The sequence below is a fragment of the Sus scrofa genome, chromosome 2 (assembly GCF_000003025.6).
Source record: "Sus scrofa isolate TJ Tabasco breed Duroc chromosome 2, Sscrofa11.1, whole genome shotgun sequence".
Lineage (NCBI taxonomy): Eukaryota > Metazoa > Chordata > Mammalia > Artiodactyla > Suidae > Sus > Sus scrofa.
The window spans coordinates 60,438,985-60,455,476 of NC_010444.4; the positions used below are offsets into that span (position 1 = coordinate 60,438,985).

Below are 16,492 nucleotides of genomic sequence, written 5' to 3' on the forward strand. Positions count from 1 at the left end.
ATGGGAACTCTCAACAATATTTCTTTGGCCAACCCTTAATCATGATGTCAGGCCCCAGTGTCCTTGAGAGTAACATTTGGGGCTAGTTCTTTCACATAATCTCAGCCTAGATGAAGCCTTCCATTTCCCTGGCCACAGTGATTAGTTTAGGGAGGGCTTGTGGCCCAGACTGGGCCAGTGAGAGTGATGGCAGGATTTGGGACTAGGAGGATATCATTAAAGCAAAGCGGAACCAAAAGAGAAAGACCAATTTCCCAGGATGTCTTTAGAGCCCCTGGATCAAGCCATACCTGAAACACATGAGTGTTTCAATTCCACGAAACTTCCCTTTTTGTGCCAGAGCCAGTTTAAATTTGATTTCTTCTCACATGTAAATTAAAAAAAAAAAAAGCAAAAAAAACACTTCCTGGAGTACTGTGGGGGTGTGTTAAGGGTCCAATGTTGTCACTGCGGCAGCTTGGGTCACTGCTGTGGTGCAGATTCAGTCCCTGGCCTGGGAACTTCTACATGCCATGGTTGCAGCCAAAAATCTCTTGACTGTTTTGGCGATTGGTATTTGGAAGGTGGGGACCTCTAAGGACAGACTGAAATGTGAAACTGAGTTGATGTAGCATGATGCTGGGCACCAGGGAGCTTGCCACTCTGGCCTCAGAAATTTGTGGCCCAGCTCTGTGGGAAAGGTGCCTATGGAATTTATTGCCGGGACTGTGGCTCTAGAAGGTGGGCAGAAAGGGCCCAGACGGTGGAGGTGGGTGGCACCTCTTGGCCCTTACAGTGTGTTAAGGATCCAGTGTTGTCACTGCAGCAGCTTGGCCTTTATCAAAGATGCCCTTTTGGGGAGTTCCCATTGTGGCTCAGCAGTAACAAACCCGATTAGTATCCATGAGGACGAGGGTTCAGTCTCTGGCCTCACTCAGTGGGTTAAGGATCTGGTGTTGCCATGAGCTGTGGTGTAGGTCACAGATGTGGCTTGGATCCTGAATTTCTGTGGCTATTGCTGCCAGTTGTGCTGGCAGTTCCAATTCAACCCCTAGTCTGGGAACTTCCATATGCCTTGAGTGCAGCTCTAAAAAGAAAAAAAAAAAAAAAAAAAAAAAAAAAAAAAAGATGCCCTTCTGAAAACAGTGAGAGAACTGGCTGCAGGCTGTATCAGTGCTCAGCCTAATGCAGTTGCAGTCCTCTAAAATACTCCCATCTAGGAGTTCCATGGTGACTCAGTGGTTAATGAATCCGACTAGGAACCATGAGGTTGTGGGTAGATCCCTGGCCTTGCTCAGTGGGTTAAGGATCTGGTGTTGCTGTGAGCTGTGGTGTAGGTTGCAGATGCAACTAGGATCCTGAGTTGCTGTGGCTCTGGTTTAGGCCAGCGGCTACAGCTCCGATTAGACCCCCCCAGCCTGGGAACCTCCAAATGCCACAGGAGCGGCCCTAGAAAAGGCAAAAAGACAGAAAATTAAAAAATAATATAAATAAATAAAATACTCCCCTCTAGCACCTCAGTCTCTCCCATGTCCATATGTTTGGGAGATCTGGGAGGATGGGGAGAAATGAATGAGGGTCTCTTGGGTATGACCCATCCCAGGAGGGGACTGAGATGGAAATGTGATGGAAGGCTACTGGGCTCTCCCATTGGAGGCTGGGCTGGTTTCTGCCCCAGGTAGGTATCTTCTGAGATGTCCTGAGTGTCAGTGAATTTATGTCCACTCCAGTTGGGCTGGACAGCAATGCCTCATTTCTCAGATTCACATGACATCTGCGGATGGAGCAAGACCAAGGTGTCTGTCCTGCTTCCCGGTGGCCAGAGACTAGGATGCCTCTCCAAGCCTGACTGCTGAACTCATACTTCTCCTACAAAACCTTCCCCATATGGCCTCTTTTGCAGGAAGATATCTTGAGTCTCCCTGGTTGTCAGGACTCTGCTATCTAGCCTTCTGTTATTGCTATTGCTCTGTTCCTCTTCCTTGAGGACACAGGTTCCTTGAAGATCGATCTTGGGACTCAGGCCTCTGTGGGAGGTGGGTGGCACCTGGGACCCAGTGCTGGCACTGCCTTTTCTGCCCACAGTCTGCCTGACTGTCTCTGATCCTTATGGCTCTGCTGGGAGACCAAGACTCAACGGAGGTCCTGTTGCGGCTCAGCAGGTTAAGAACCTGACTGGTATCCATGAGGATGCAGGTTCAGTCCCTGGCCTCGCTTAGTGGGTTAAGGATCTGGTGTTGCAGCAAGTTAGGGCATAGGTCGAAGATGTGGCTGGGATCTGGTGTTGCTGTGGCTGTGGCGTAGGCCCCAGCTGCAGCTCCAACTTGAAGAGAGTAGCTACTGGGCCACCATCATAGGGCCCTGCAGGGATCTGGTCCTACATGTTCCCCACCCATCCTACCCAGGGCCCAGAATAGGGTGGATATCAGGGGACCCTCCCCCAGGATTTGGTGCATGAAATATGCTCGCACAGAGCTGGTGTCAATCACAGTTCAGCCTGCATTTTTTAGGAGACGCAGACAATCAGAGGGACCCATTTAACTGGGTTAGTGTTGAGCTTCCTTCAGGACACCTGAGTTCGCCCCCCTCACACAGTCCCCAGCATCACACCATGAATTTTTCAGGACGCTGCCCCAGAAAGACTAGGGTTGTTGGCTGCTTTTGCTTCCATTATGGACCTGTGGAAACTCTTGCCCTGGGGCTCCCCTGTCCCAAGCCTGGCAGAGGAGGTGATGCTGGGGTCAGCCCCTCAGCTTCCCACTCAAAGGCCACTTGACCTCTTGGAGGAGAGGGAACCTCCTGGACAGACTAGGGTTCACAGCCCACCCAGAGACCCTGGACAAATCCCTTTTTTGGAGCCTCTAGAAAATGGAAGAAAGGAGTTCCTGCTGTGGTGCAGTGGGTTAAGAATCAGACTGCAGGAGTTCCCTCTGTTGTGAAATGGGATCATTGGTGTCTTGGGAGCACTGGGAGGCAGGTTCCATCCCTGGCCCGGCACAGTGGGTTAAGGATCCGGCATTACCGCAGCTATGGCTTAGGTGGCAACTGCGGCTCGGATCTGATCCCTGGCCTAGGAACTCCATATGCCTTGGGACGGCCAAAAAAGAAGAATCAGACTGCAGCAGCTCGGCTGGCTGAGGAGGAGAGAGTTCAATCCCTGGCCCAGATGCTTCAAGTGTAGCCATTAAAAAGAAAATGGAAAAACAATTTTTTTTGGTGGCAAAGAGTGAAATCAGGAGTTTTATGCAGCTGTACACAGTAGGTATTTAATAGGTGTTTATTCCACTGGGATGGAGGGTAGGACCCGCTTCACGGGCTGAGATCTGGGGTCTCCTTGGGAGTCCCAGAGGAGGTTCTGGGAGGGCTTCCTGGAGGACGGGCCATCAGATCTGGGCCTTAAAGGCAGAGTCACTTGAAATCAGGGAAGGCGTACCCCAGGGGTGGGCAACAGCGAGAGCTAAGGCCAGGAGCTGGGCAGAGAAGTAAGGGAAGGGCCCCGAGCCCCACCCCATGTTTCTCTCTGTCTCTTGGCTAGGACATTCAGAAGTACACAGAGCCCTCGCTGTCTCCTTGGTCATCAAACTTCTGGATCTGCATCTTCAGGTGCCTTAGTTTGCCCTTTAGGTAGTGGCAGCGAGCCTGCTTGTCCAGGAAGCTGGGGTCCTGAGTAGGGCAAGAGCCAGGGAAGTCCTTTTGGCAGTCTGGCCTGTGGCTCTCAAGCTGCTTGACCCTTTGCCTTTCCCTCTCTGAGCCTCAGTTCTCTTTCCTTGAAACAGGGCACAAGCGTCCCAGCCTCATGGGGGAGAGAAAGAGGGAGAGTGTGTATGTGTGTGTGTGCACAGGCGTGTGCAAAGGCCAGGCTCTAGGACTCAGGAGGCATGACTCACCATCTGCTTCTTCTTAAATTCCCTCCAGACACGGGCAGCAACATGGGCCTCCTTCTGCAAGGGGAGAAAAAGGGGGTGCTCAGGGAGCATGGGACCCAAGGATGGATGGGAAAACAGGCTCAGACAGACAAGGTGGACCTCAAGGGCTGACCTTGGCCCATGTGCTGTGGTGCCACCCAGCCTGAAGGAGAGGCCCAGAGATCTGAACCCAACGGATTTCTGGAGGCCAAGGTTGAGCCACATGGAAGGGCTATAGCGTGGGGTTTTCCACCTGGGTGCTGACCTGGCTTTGGGGTGGAGGCAGTGAGTTCAGCAGGGCCTGCAGCTGCTGGAGCTTTGCCTGGGCAGAGCCCACCTCCTGCTGGAGCTCCAAGAACTCTGAGTACTGGTCCTGGAACACTGCAACATAGCGGCTTCGATCCGTCTCACTGCTCACTGATGGGTACTTACTATAGGGTGGGAAGGGAGTCAAAGTGCGAGTGTAAAGAATCTCTCTTTTCTCCATTCAGTGCGATTTTGTAATTTTTTTTCTTTGTCCATGTCGGATTCTTTGCCCCAAGCGCACTTTTTCTCTTTTTACTATTTGGTAAACTCTTATTTACTTGGCAAAACCCAAACCTCAGAGTTCCCACTGAGGTTCAGCAGGTTAAGAATATGACTAGTGGGAGTTCCCGATGTGGCACAGCAAAATGAATCTGACTAGTATCCATGAGGATGAGGGGTGGATCCCTGGCCTCGCTCAGTGGGTTGGGGATCTGGCATTGCTGAGGTGGCTCAGATTCCACGTAGCTGATGTAGGTCAGCAGCTGTAGCTCCAATTCCACCCCTAGCTTGGGAACTTCCATATGCCACACATGTGTCCCCAAAAAGCAAAAAAAAAAAAAAAAAAAAAAAAGTAATATCACTACTATCCATGAGGACATGGGTTCCATTCCTGACCTTGCTCAGTGGGTTAAGGATCCCGAGTAGCTGCAAGCTGCTGCATAGGTCGCAGATGCGGCTCGGATCTGGCATTGCTGTGCCTGTGGTGTAGGCTGGCAGCTGCAGCTCCGATTTGACCCCTAGCCTGGGATCTTCCATATGCTGCTGGTGCAGCCCTAAAAAAGAAAACGAACTAACAAACAACAACAAAAAAAACAACCACCCTCCCCAACCTCAGTACTCCTTCCCTGTTCCCAGGCATCAGGAACCACAGCAGAGACACTCACAGCTCATAGTCAGGAACTGGGTGGAGCCTAGGCATTTGTTCCTTGGGGACGGCTCTAATAGACTTCTTGGTGCCCAGGGGCAGCTCATCCTCAAATACAATCTTCCTGGGCCTTGTTCTGTGTGCTCCGGGCTGGGGCTGGCACAGAGGGCGAGGCGCGCTGGGTTTGAGGCTTCCAGGCACCGGTCGCTGAAGACGCCGCAGGAATCACGATTTGGAGTTAATGAGGGTATCGGGAAGCTGAGATCCCTTAAACAGGGGGGAATGAATCCTTATGCCTAGGTCCAGCCTGTGGGCTCGCCTCCCATTCAGACTCACCGGGGGACCAGGGCCAGGCGGGTGGGTCTGCAGGTTTCCCCGGGAGCCGCAGGTGTGGAGGGGCTCCCGAGTGGGCATCGGCTTCCGGGCGGCGCCGCTCGGGCGCCCCCGGGCCGGTGAGTGGGTCCTTCGGGGAGAGTCGTGGCTCCCGCGTGGCGGGGGCGGTCGACGCGCGGCCTGTGGACACGGAAGAGGACGCGCATGGAGGACCGTGAAATAGCAAGGACAGACAGGAGGTGGATCTTGGCGCACCAAACTCTCCATCCGCTAGCACGTTCTCCAGCTCCGCCCTCATTTGCATAAACCCCCTCCGCCGAGTGCGTAACCCGGAAGAGCGCTATGCAAATGATCCGTTACGTCACCGCCCAGCCCAGGTTTGGCTCTATTAACCCCGGCGCTGCCATTGCCATAACCTCTCCCGCAGGAGTGTGCGAAGCTCAAGGACCTCGCGCGGAACAAAACCTTCGGGATCTCCGGCCCGACTGCAGGCTGTAGGAACTACTCCCTCCCCTGGTCACCTGTCCCAGTGTCCGGGGCTCCGAGTCTGGGTCCGCTCCCGAACAGGCGCTAGAGTCCGTGTTGTGCATTAACTACCGGCTGGACTGAACTGGCTCGGTTGATCAGCAGGGCGGGGGCGGGGCCTGGCGGTACAGGGTGTGGCTGGCGGTGAGGGGGCGGGGCCTGTCGAACGGGGACGTTGACCCACACCCTTGAAACTCAGGTTCAAGTCCAACGGAGACCACTGCCTGCTGTGTATTTGGGGCCAGACTCCCTCTCTCTGACCTCCAGTTTATTTGTCTGAAAAACTGGTGGTTTTGGAGAATTTGCAATTATCTATTTACTCAGTGATTATATTTTAAAACTATTTCTTTAAATAATCACTGGAAGCTTGCATAGAAAATTTAAATAGGGGAGTTCCCATTGTGGCTCAGTGGCTTAAGAATCCGACTAGTATTCTTGAGAATATGGGTTCGATCCCTGGCCATGCTCAGGGGGTTAAAGCTCTGGTGTCGCCGTGAGCTACGGTGTTAGGTACAGGAGGCGCCTCCCGTCCTGCATTGCTGTGGCTGTGGTGTAGGCCAGCAGCTGCAACTACCAATTCGACCTCTAGCCTGGGAACTTCCATATGCTGAGGGTGTGTACCTAAAAAGACAAAAAAGATAAGAAAATTCAAGTAGAAAAGATGCTTAGGGCAAAGCGAATTTCTCACCCATCTTAATTTTTTTTGTCTTTTCAGGGCTGCATCCGTGGCATATGGCAGTTCTCAGGCTAGGGGTTGAATCCTAGCTGAAGCTGCTGGCCTACACCACAGCCACAGCAACACCAGGTCCAAGCCTCATCTGTAACCTACACCACAGCTTGTGGCAACACCAGATCCCTAACCCACTGAGCAATGCCACGGATGGAACCCACGTCGTCATGGATACTAGTCAGGTTCATTATCGCTGAATCACAAAGGGAACTACTCTCACCCATCTTTATCCCTTGAGGCAGCAGTTAATAGTGTCTCCTTCTGGATATATCTTAATTCAGTAACAAATAAATGTTCCTCACTACTACAGACAATATGTAGAAAGAATATTTCAGTGCACATTTCTTTGGCCAATTATGGAAGATTGTGTAGGATAAATGCCTAGAAGTGAAATTGCCTGGGCAAAGGGACCTGGGTATTATAATTTGGAAAGATATTGTATCCCTGGCCTTATTCAGCGTGTTAAGGATCTGATGTTGCCATGAGCTGTGCTGTAGATCACAGACGTGGCTTGGATCTGGCATTGCTATGGTGTGGTGTAGTCCAGCAGCTACAGCTCTGCTTCAACCCCTAGCCTGGTAACTTCCATCAAAAAAAAGAAAGAAAGAAAGAAAGAAAATACTGTCAAGTGGCTCTTCAGTGAGGCTGTGCTACTGATGTTCTAATCAGCTGGTTTTCCCACAATCTTTGCAAACCAAATGGTATCACAGTTTCCTGTAAGTGTATTTTCAGTTTTAAATCTTGCCTAATCTATGAGTGAAAATATTCAGAAACCTTTTGAATTTCTTTTCCTGTTTATTTCCTGCAAATTTTTTTTCCTTCTTGATTTTTAAGAGCTTTCCATATATTAATTTAACCAGGCAGGGAGTTCCTATTGTGACTCAGTGGGTTAAGAACCTGCTTAGTATCCATGAGGATGTACATTCAATCCCTGGCTTCACTCAGTGGATTAAGGATCCAGGGTTGCCACAAGCTGCTGTGTAGGTCGAAAATGCCACTAGGATCTGGCATTGCTGTGGCTGTGGTGTAGGCCGGCAGCTGCAGCTCCAATTTGATCCTTAGCTTGGGAACTTCCATACACCAAGAGTGGGGCCCTAAAAAGACAAAAATAAAACAAAAATCAAAAAACCCATGGGCAGTGTGTCCCTCCCTGTCCCCAGGCATGTGGAAGTTCCTGGGCCAGGGATCAAAACAGCGCCACAGCAGTGACGTAAATCACACTGGCAGATTCCTTTTTGTGTCTTTTTAGGTCCTTACGCAGGGCACATGGACGTTCCCAGGCTAGGGGTTGAATTGGAACTGTATCGGATAGCCTACACCACAGCCACGGCAACTTGGGATTCAAATCGAGTCTGTAACCTACACCACAGCTCACAGTGGATCCTTAACCCACTGAGCAAGGCGAGGGATAGAACCTGTGTCCTCATGAATCCTAGTCAGATTCGTTTCCGCTGAGCCATGACGGGAACTCCTACATTGGCAGATTCTTTTTTTTTTTTTTTTGTCTTTTTGCTATTTCTTGGGCTGCTCCCACGGCACATGGAGGTTCCCAGGCTAGGGGTCCAATTGGAGCTGTAGCCACCGGCCTACGCCAGAGCCACAGCAACGCGGGATCCGAGCCGCGTCTGCAACCTACACCACAGCTCACGGCAATGCTGGATCCTTAACCCACTGAGCAAGGGCAGGGATCGAACATACAACCTCATGGTTTCTAGTCGGATTCGTTAACCACTGTGCCACGATGGGAACTCCTGGCAGATTCTTAACTTGCTGAGTTGCCATATCTTTTCTGTTACTATCATGGGATCTTCTGATATATTTTGCAGCTTTTCTTTTTTGCATATAGGAAACTATTCATTAAGTTCCTCACTAGTTTACTAAATTCTCTTATTGAAATAACTTATTTATTTTTATTCATCATTTATTTTGCTTTTTAGGGGCGCACCCATGGCATATAGAAGTTCCCAGGCTAGGGGTCCAATTGGAGCTACAGCTGCCAGCCTACGGCCACAGCCACAGCAATGCCAGATCCGAGACACATCTGAGACATACACCACAGCTCTTGGCAACGCCAGATCCTTAACCCACTGAGCAAGGCCCAGGGATCAAACCCGAAACCTCGTGGTTCCTAGTCAGATTCATTTCCGACGCGCCACGACAGGAACTCCATATTTATTTTTATTTTTGGCCATATCTTAGCATATGGAATTCCTGGGCCTGGGATAAGATTTGAGCCATAGTTGCTTTCTAAGCCATGTCCCATCACTCCGAAGATGCCGCCAATCCTGTTGCACCACAGCAGGAACTGCTGAAATAGCTTTTTAGTTTGCTTGGGACTATTTTTAATTTTATTTTATTTTGCTTTTTAGGGTCACACCTACAGCATATGGAAGTTCCCAGGCTAAAGGTGGAATTGGAGCTGTAGCTGCTGGCATATACCACAGCTATAGCAATGTGGGATCTGATTGGCATTGCAAACTACACCACAGCTCATGGAGATGCTGCATCATTAACCCACTGATCGAAGCTGGGATTGAACCAGAATCCCTGTGGACACTGGTTGGGTTTATTACTGCTGAGCCACAACAGGAACTCCTTGCCTGGGACTTTTATATAGATAGTTGTATCATCTACAAATACTTTTACCTCTTTTCTCATCTCTCAGTTTCTTTGTCTTTCTTTTTTTTTCTGTCTTTTTGCCTTTTCTTGGGCCACTCCCACCGCATATGGCTAGGGGTCTAATTGGAACTGCAGTCGCCGGCCTACACCAGAGCCACAGCAATGCCAGATCCGAGCTGCGTCTGCGACTACACCACAGTTCATGGCAACGCCAGATCCTTAACCCACTGAGCGAGGCCAGAGATTGAACCCATAACCTCATGGTTCCTAGTCGGATTTGTTAACCACTGAGCCATGACGGGAACTCCTGCAGTGGGATTCTTAACCCACTATGCCACAGTGGAAATGCACATTCCTTTTTTTTATTTTGCTTTGTTTTTTAGGACTGCACTTGTAGCATATGGAAGTTCCAAGGCTAGAGGCGGAGTTGGAGCTGTAGCTACTGGCCTACACCACAGCCACAGCAGCACCAGATCTGAGCCGCATCTGGGACCTACACCACAGCTCATGGCAACACCAGATCCCTGACCCACTCGGTGAGGTCAGGGATGGAACCTGAATCCTCATGGATACTAGTCAGAATTGTTTCCTCTGTACCACAATGGGAACTCCATCGTTCCTTTTTTTTTTTTTTTTTTTTTTGGTCTTTTGTCCTTTTAGGGCCACACCCATGGCATATGGAGTTTTCCAGCCTAGGGGTCTAATCAGAGCTCTTGCTGCCACCACAGCCACAGCAACACCAGATCCAAGCCACGTCTGCGAACTACACCACAGTTCATGGCAACACCGGATCCTTAACCCACTGAGCGAGGCCAGGGATCGAACCTGCAACCTCGTGGTTCCTAGTCGCATTTGTTTCTGCTGCACCACAATGGGAACTCCCATTCCTTATTTTTAATTAAAACTTTGAATAATGGATGCTGTGAACAGTACCAAGTACCATTGCACCCTGTGATTTTGTTTCCTGATACATTGATGTTGCTATTAACAGGCTTCCTAATATTGAACCATCTAAGTCACAAGCATGAGCCTCCTTCTTTTGATGTATATATATTAAAAGCTGCCATTAGAGTTTTAAAAAGCTCTTCCTGGAGTTTTCTTGTGGATCATTGGGTTAAGGATCTGGCATTGTCACTGCAGCGGCTTGGGTTGGATCCTTGGCTGGGAACTTCCATAGGCCAAAGGTGCCACCAGAATAATTAAAACAAACAAGGAGTTCCCTTCATGGTGCAGAGGAAATGAATCTGACTAGAATCCATGACGATGTGGGTTTGATCCCTGGCCTCGATCAGTGGGTCGGGGATCTGGCGTTGCCCTTAGCTGTGGTGTAGGTTGCAGACGCGGCTTGGATCCCACTTTGCTGCCTACATATTGTGGCACAGGCCGGCAGCTGTAACTCCGATTCGCCCCCTAGCCTGGGAACCTTCTTATTTTATGGATGCAGTCCTAAAAAAACAAAAACAAATAAATAAACAAATAAAAAGCTCTTCTTGATGGTTTCGTACCCATGCTGGTGGTGGGGGTTGTGGTCCATGTGGGCAACTCCACGCATTTCCCCCGTGCTCATTTGCCCATGGTTCTGGGACAGACACCTTTGTGCCTCTATCCACTCTTCCTCACCAAGCTCTCTCAGTCACCCCACCTGGTAGGATTTTTGCCCCCAATGTCTGGAGAAGAGCCTAAGACCTGCAATTTCCCATACTCTATGATCCCTTTCAGGGTCCCAACCCCAGTGCCTACCCAGTTCTTGCTTTGTCTTTTTTTTTTTTTTTTTTTTGGTCTTTTTTGTCTTTTGTCCTTTTAGGGCTGTACCCATGGCATATGGAGGTTCCCAGGCTAGAGGTCGAATCGGAGCTATAGCTGCTGGCCTATGCCAGAGCCACAGCAACACAGGATCCAAGCTGTGTCTGCGACCTACACCACAGGATCCAAGCTGTGTCTGCGACCTACACCACAGGTCAAGGCAATGCTGGATCCTTAACCCACTGAGTGAGGCCAATGATCGAACCTGTAACCTCATGGTTACTAGTTGGATGTGTTTCCGCTGCACCACAACAGGCACTCAATCCTTCTCATGTACTCTTTGTGGCTCTCAAGAGGCTCCAAGGACCTTCCCATCTTGTTGCCCACCCCAAAGAATACCCATGGACAGGGGTGGAGGGCAGAGAGAGGACAGGTGAGGTGGACAAGGCCAGGGCTTTATTTGAGTTTGGGCATGATACGGATGAAGAGGATCATGCTGATGAAGATGAAGCAGACAATAATAAGCATGGCCCAGAGCAGCCAGTTGACTGACTTCTGTGTGTGCTGCTCCAGCCGCTCAGATTCTGTCTTTAGCTTCTCTAGATTCTGGTCAGCCATCTTGAGTGAGTGTGACAGGGTCTGCGGGTGAGTTGGGGAGAATGTCAGGACTGGGTCCAAGTGTGGCCTCTTCCTACCACACTGGAGCAAATCTATAGCTCTTGGCCCTTGCTAGTGCTGTTTCCTCTGCTGGGAATGCCATTTTTGCCTTCTACCAAACTCCTACTCAGCTAGCCAAGCCCCAACCATAGTGCCCCTCTGCTGGAAAGCCTTCTCTGATGCCCAAGGTAGAGGTTTTAGAGTTGCCATAGTCCTCATACCTGGTTATCCTTCTTGATGACACTCTGGGCAGCCAGTGTGTTGGTCTTGAGGCTCCGGGCCAGGCCTAGCATCTCCTCTGCCAACTTTTCCTGGAGGTCCTGGTGTCGCTGCAGGACAAGGTCTAGCTCTGCTGCTGACTGCTTCTCATCCTCTGGCCTGGGCCCTGCTGCCCCACTGACCATACAGATGGGGGGACAGGTGGGTATGAGATGGGGAGGGGGTATGAAGAGACAGACATGTTCTCAAAGAATCTAGAGGTTCTATGCCACTGCCCTGCTTCCCCTTTTTGCTTTGGTTTCTGGGAAGAGCATCCTCAGAGGTGGCTTTTGATTGATGGTTAAATTAATTGATTAATTAATTTGGGGGCGGGGCACATCTGTGGCATATGAAAGTTCCTGGGCCAGGGATTGAATCTGAGCCAGAGCTGCCACCTACACTGCAGCTGTGGCAATCCCAGATCCTTAACCCACTGCACCAGGCCAGGGATTGAACCCTCATCCCTGATGCTGAAGAGACACCAACAATACTATTGTGCCACAGTGGGAACTCCTGACTGCTGGTTTAGACACTTGTGGCAGCGCCTCAGTGGCCCAAGGACTGTCCAGATCCCCTGCCCCCAGTGCTGCTCAAGGGGCTGAAGATACTCACGTTCTCTTTCTCACATTCAGTTCAGGCTCTGGAAACAAAAGAGGCCAAGCAGGAAGAAGGAGAAAATTGGTTTGCTGTTTTCCAACTACCTGACCATTGCTTGGGATGTCTGCTGCTCCTAGTGACATTTTTCATCTTGTCTGCTACCCAGGTGGCCCCTATCAGGCTTCAAAGCGCTCCCTTCCAGGAAATTTTCATCCTTTGGGCTCCCCCAGGCCCCAGGCCCTTCCCTCTAGCCAGTTCTGGACCCTTGGGCTGGGAGTGTCCAACTCTGTCTCCTCTGGGGGCCCCTCCTCTGTCCTGCCACCCCCTCCAGGAGTAAATTGCTAATGTTCCTGGGACACTCTCCCTGGGCTGTGGAAGCCAGGTTAGGCATGAGGGATGTGGGGCAGCAAGGATACATGTCTGTCCCAGGCCTTGAGTCCTGTTCTGCTCACATTGACTCACCTTCAGTAGAGTCCTGTGGGAAAAAAGGAGAGGCACCAAGTCACCCACCTTCTCATGTCCCAAGACCTGTCCTTTCTGCTTTGAGAAACTCCCCACTCTCAGTCCTGTGACATCTCATCCTCAGTTTCCTCATATATCACCTGGTAACAACGGCTAATATTTGAAGGGTTAGTTGATCCGCATAAAGTGTTTATAGAGACATTTGCCATCCTCTTTTTAAATTTTATTTATTTATGGAGTTCCCGTCATGGCACAGTGGAAACGAATATGACTAGGAACCATGAGGTTGAGGGTTTGATCCCTGGCCTTGCTCAGTGGAGTAAGGATACATCGTTGCTGTGAGCTGTGGTGCAGGTTGCAGATGTGGCTTGGATTTGGCATTGCTGTGGCTATGGCGCAGGCCGGCAGCTATAGCTCTGACTGGACCCCTAGTCTGGGAACCATATGCCGCAGGTGCGGCCCTAAAAAGAAAATAATAATTAAAAAAAATAAATTTTACTTATTTATTTTAATGGCCACACCTGTGACATGTGGAAATTCTTGGGTCAGGGATTGAATCTGAGCTCCAGAGCAGTAAAGGCCAGATCCTTTAACCCACTGGGCTGGGCTAGGGATCGAACTGGCGCATCCAAAGTGACTTCAGTCAATGAAGTCAGATCCTTAACTCACTCCGTCACAGCGGGAACTCCTTGTCATCCTGTTTTACAGATGGAAAAAAACTCATTTCCCTGTGGGTAGGCAGGAGCTAAACTTTGCTCTGGGTTAACTCTGGGGCTTAACTGGAGATGTGCCATTTATTTTTGGCTGCACCTGCAGCGTGTGAACGTTCTGGGGCTAGGGATTGAACCTGCCCCTCAGCAGTGACAACACCGGATCCTTAACTTGCTGCACCACCTGACAACTCCAGAGATGTGCCATTTTTTGCCTTGTAACAAATGCTTACTCATCTAGCAAAGCCCTGGCCACAATGCCTCTCTGTTTGGAAGTCTTGTCTGATGGTCCAGGGCAGAGGCTGTTGGGCTCCCTAGGATCCCTACACCTGATAGTATTTGTTGTTCTGATTACCACCAGGCACTAAACTCCTGTCCCCAACTGAAGCTTCCCAGGGACCAGACAGGGAGCCCTACCGTGCCTAGCAGCTCACTCCGCATCTCACTGGTGTACCGTGCCCGTGACTGTAGGTGCACTGTCTTTGTGGCTGGTACCCGTTCCCTGGCCGTAGTTGGCACTCGGCCAGGGGCCAGGAACTGGTTGGCTAGTGCCTTCTCTGAGGAGGAGGTCTGCAGAAGAGGGAAGAGGGGTTACCAGGGGGCAGGTCCCAGGTGAGCATGAGGAAGGTTGAGGAGGCTGAGGTGCCCCTGCTCACCAGCTTCTCTGCCTGCAGCATCCCCTTCAGAAAATCTACTTTGCGAGAATATTCATTGATCACCTCGGACGCCGGTTTGCTGGAAGGCGAGAAGAGGAAAAAGAAAATATGTCCACTGTCCCCAGTTCAGGGAAGGGTCTTATCAGGGACTGGAGACCAGGAATCCTGGACTCTAGTTCTCGCCCAGTATTTGAACCACCTGTGGCCACCTGCACTCACCTCGCCTGCGCTTTCAGGGCCTGCAGCATGTCTTCAAGGGCTCCCACGTACTGGGGACAAAAAGGGGGGTGTCAGCCCAGTCTCCCTCACCCCTGCAGGGTCTACTCAAAGGGGTCAGACCCAACAAGGGGCGGGACCAAGATGGGGGCGGGGTTGGAAAACGGGAGGAGCCAAGTGTCAAGGAGGGGAAGCTGAGCCCCAGGGAGGAGCCGGAGGAGATGCAGGTGGACGTGGCGGAGACAACCGGAAGGGGTGTGGCCAGATTGGCAGGCGGGGCCTGGGAGTCGGTCCGGTGGCCTCTACCTGCGGGAATCACCCTCCGGATTCGGGCTCTAAGCGGAAGATGGGCTTCCCTCACCTTTTCTAAACGCCACTCGTCCGGGTCCCGTTTCTCTGCTGCCATCGCCTCGCAGCGGCACAAGAGCCGCACCAGGTTCAGCTCCAGCCTTGACGCTGCCATCGCCACCCAGCGGCACTCCGCCCCTTCCGCCGGCGCCATCTTAATAGGTGGCGGAAGTTCCTTCCGTTAGTCTCCTTCCGGGCGGAAGTGCCCTGCTCGTTTGGTGTCCCATTCTTGTTTGGGGAGGCCGAAGTGATGTTTTGTTTCAACTGAGACGCCATCCCCTTTATATTTACTCAGTGCTGAATTGCTTGCTTATCCTTGTGTGCCATGCCCGCTGGCATGTGGAAGCTCCTGAGCCAGGGATCGAACCTGCGCCACAGCAGCCAGCGCGGCCGCTGCAATGAACGCAGGATCCTTAACTCACTGCACCACAAGGCAACTACCTCTGGTGAGCATCTTGACCCTTCTAGAAGGGTCGAAAGGATAGTCCTTCCTGTCAGGCCCATATGCAACCCGTGAAGTGCTCATTACTTCTCTCCTGCTCAAAATCCCCCGCTCCCCACTCCTTTCTGGGTTCTTTCACTGGCCTCTTCCACACAGGCAGCGCTCCCTGGACTCTCCCAGGGCAGAGGCCCTGAGCTGGGGTTTTAGCATCCAAGACTTGGGAACCGATCCGAACTTTTGCGGCTATGATTTCACCCAGCCTTGACTCTGACTCCACCTCCCACCATGGCCTAGTGAGTTTCTTAACTTTTTCTAGACCTCCCTTGGGAAACAGGCAGTGTGGCAACGACATGAGCTAGTCCTGGTTGTGAGAGGTGGGGTCAGGTCACCCCTAGTGCCCAGATCCCCATGGTTGGAACCCCGTCTGAGTTCCCAGGAAGCCAAAGCTCCTTGTTTGAGTCCCCCTCCTGGAGTGGACTGGGTGAGGATGGGGGCTTCACAGGGACTGAAGCCCAGCACGCAGCTCTCAACCACCTCCCCATCCCTCAGGTCATCACCTGTGGGCCTGGTATCCTGTAAAGTACCGTGGAGGAGACCAAAATCAGGGTATTGGTAAAAGGAGGCAGACAGGGCAGGGTCTGAATCCCAGCCCTACCCTTTCCCAGCTTTGTGGCCTTGAACAAGCCCTCTAACCCTTTGGCATGTGTCATCTCAACTCAGGTTTGTCATGGTCTCCAACTCCCCTACCCCACTGGCCCCACCTGCCAGCTGGTTCCCACAACTACCCATCTGGTTGCAAACTGGGACCTCCTCTGCTGGGGGTGGTGGTGTGGTGAAGGTGTTGCTTCTGGTTCTAGTGGGTTCCCAGGGACTGACCCCGCCTCCTTTTCAACCCAGGGCAGATGGCCCTTTCAGCTGACATGTAAGCCCCACCTGGGGAGAGGCTAGATGTGACAAGAAGCAGCTCCCAGGACAGCAAGCTCACCTCACATTCAGTGAGAATGCGGCTCTGCCAGGAGTTGCCTGCTTCCCCAGCTTCCTGGATCAATAAAAAGCACCTCCAGCAAAGTCCACCTCCCTTGTGTGAAGAGTATGTGTGAAATTTCAGTAGCAAAGTTGGATGGAGGAACAAGGCAGGTCC

The 16,492-nt window shown here is 51.4% G+C and overlaps 2 protein-coding genes and 1 long non-coding RNA gene across 7 annotated transcripts; 1 reads left to right on the forward strand and 2 right to left on the reverse strand.

Annotated features, from left to right (window-relative positions):
• Positions 3,219–6,032, reverse strand: OCEL1 (occludin/ELL domain containing 1). 4 transcript variants are annotated; one of them, XM_003123490.4, is made up of 6 exons: positions 5,910–6,032; positions 5,392–5,568; positions 5,075–5,262; positions 4,150–4,315; positions 3,867–3,920; positions 3,219–3,642 (listed from the first exon to the last, which is right to left on the reverse strand). In XM_003123490.4, the coding sequence occupies exons 1-6, from the start codon at positions 5,976–5,978 to the stop codon at positions 3,520–3,522; spliced, it is 777 nt and encodes a 258-aa protein (XP_003123538.1). In that variant the 5' UTR covers positions 5,979–6,032; the 3' UTR covers positions 3,219–3,519. The 4 variants fall into 4 exon arrangements, with proteins under 4 accessions (XP_003123538.1, XP_005661242.1, XP_005661245.1 ...); XM_005661188.3 differs by having other exon boundaries at positions 3,224–3,772; XM_005661185.3 differs by having other exon boundaries at positions 5,392–6,001.
• USE1 (unconventional SNARE in the ER 1) lies at positions 11,440–15,086 on the reverse strand. Its single transcript, XM_003123491.4, has 8 exons — positions 14,923–15,086; positions 14,565–14,614; positions 14,346–14,424; positions 14,107–14,259; positions 12,980–12,992; positions 12,533–12,560; positions 11,884–12,058; positions 11,440–11,644 (listed from the first exon to the last, which is right to left on the reverse strand). Exons 1-8 carry the CDS (start codon positions 15,061–15,063, stop codon positions 11,462–11,464), a joined length of 822 nt encoding a protein of 273 aa, XP_003123539.1. The 5' UTR covers positions 15,064–15,086; the 3' UTR covers positions 11,440–11,461.
• LOC110259327 lies at positions 15,239–16,424 on the forward strand. 2 transcript variants are annotated; one of them, XR_002341599.1, is made up of 3 exons: positions 15,239–15,644; positions 15,901–16,071; positions 16,249–16,424. It is a non-coding gene; the product is annotated as an uncharacterized LOC110259327 (long non-coding RNA). The 2 variants fall into 2 exon arrangements; XR_002341600.1 differs by lacking the exon at positions 15,901–16,071.

Coding starts and splice junctions, on each gene's coding strand:
- OCEL1 (XM_005661185.3), bottom strand. CDS start 5,655: ATGGAGAGTTTGGTGCGCCAAGATCCACCTCCTGTCTGTCCTTGCTAT. Junction 4,316..5,074: donor CCAGTTCCTGACTATGAGCT/GTGAGTGTCTCT, acceptor CCCACCCTATAG/TAAGTACCCATCAGTGAGCA. Junction 3,643..3,866: donor AATTTAAGAAGAAGCAGATG/GTGAGTCATGCC, acceptor TGCCCTACTCAG/GACCCCAGCTTCCTGGACAA.
- USE1 (XM_003123491.4), bottom strand. CDS start 15,063: ATGGCGCCGGCGGAAGGGGCGGAGTGCCGCTGGGTGGCGATGGCAGCG. Junction 14,615..14,922: donor ACGAGTGGCGTTTAGAAAAG/GTGAGGGAAGCC, acceptor TTTTGTCCCCAG/TACGTGGGAGCCCTTGAAGA. Junction 12,059..12,532: donor CTGAATGTGAGAAAGAGAAC/GTGAGTATCTTC, acceptor CTGTATGGTCAG/TGGGGCAGCAGGGCCCAGGC.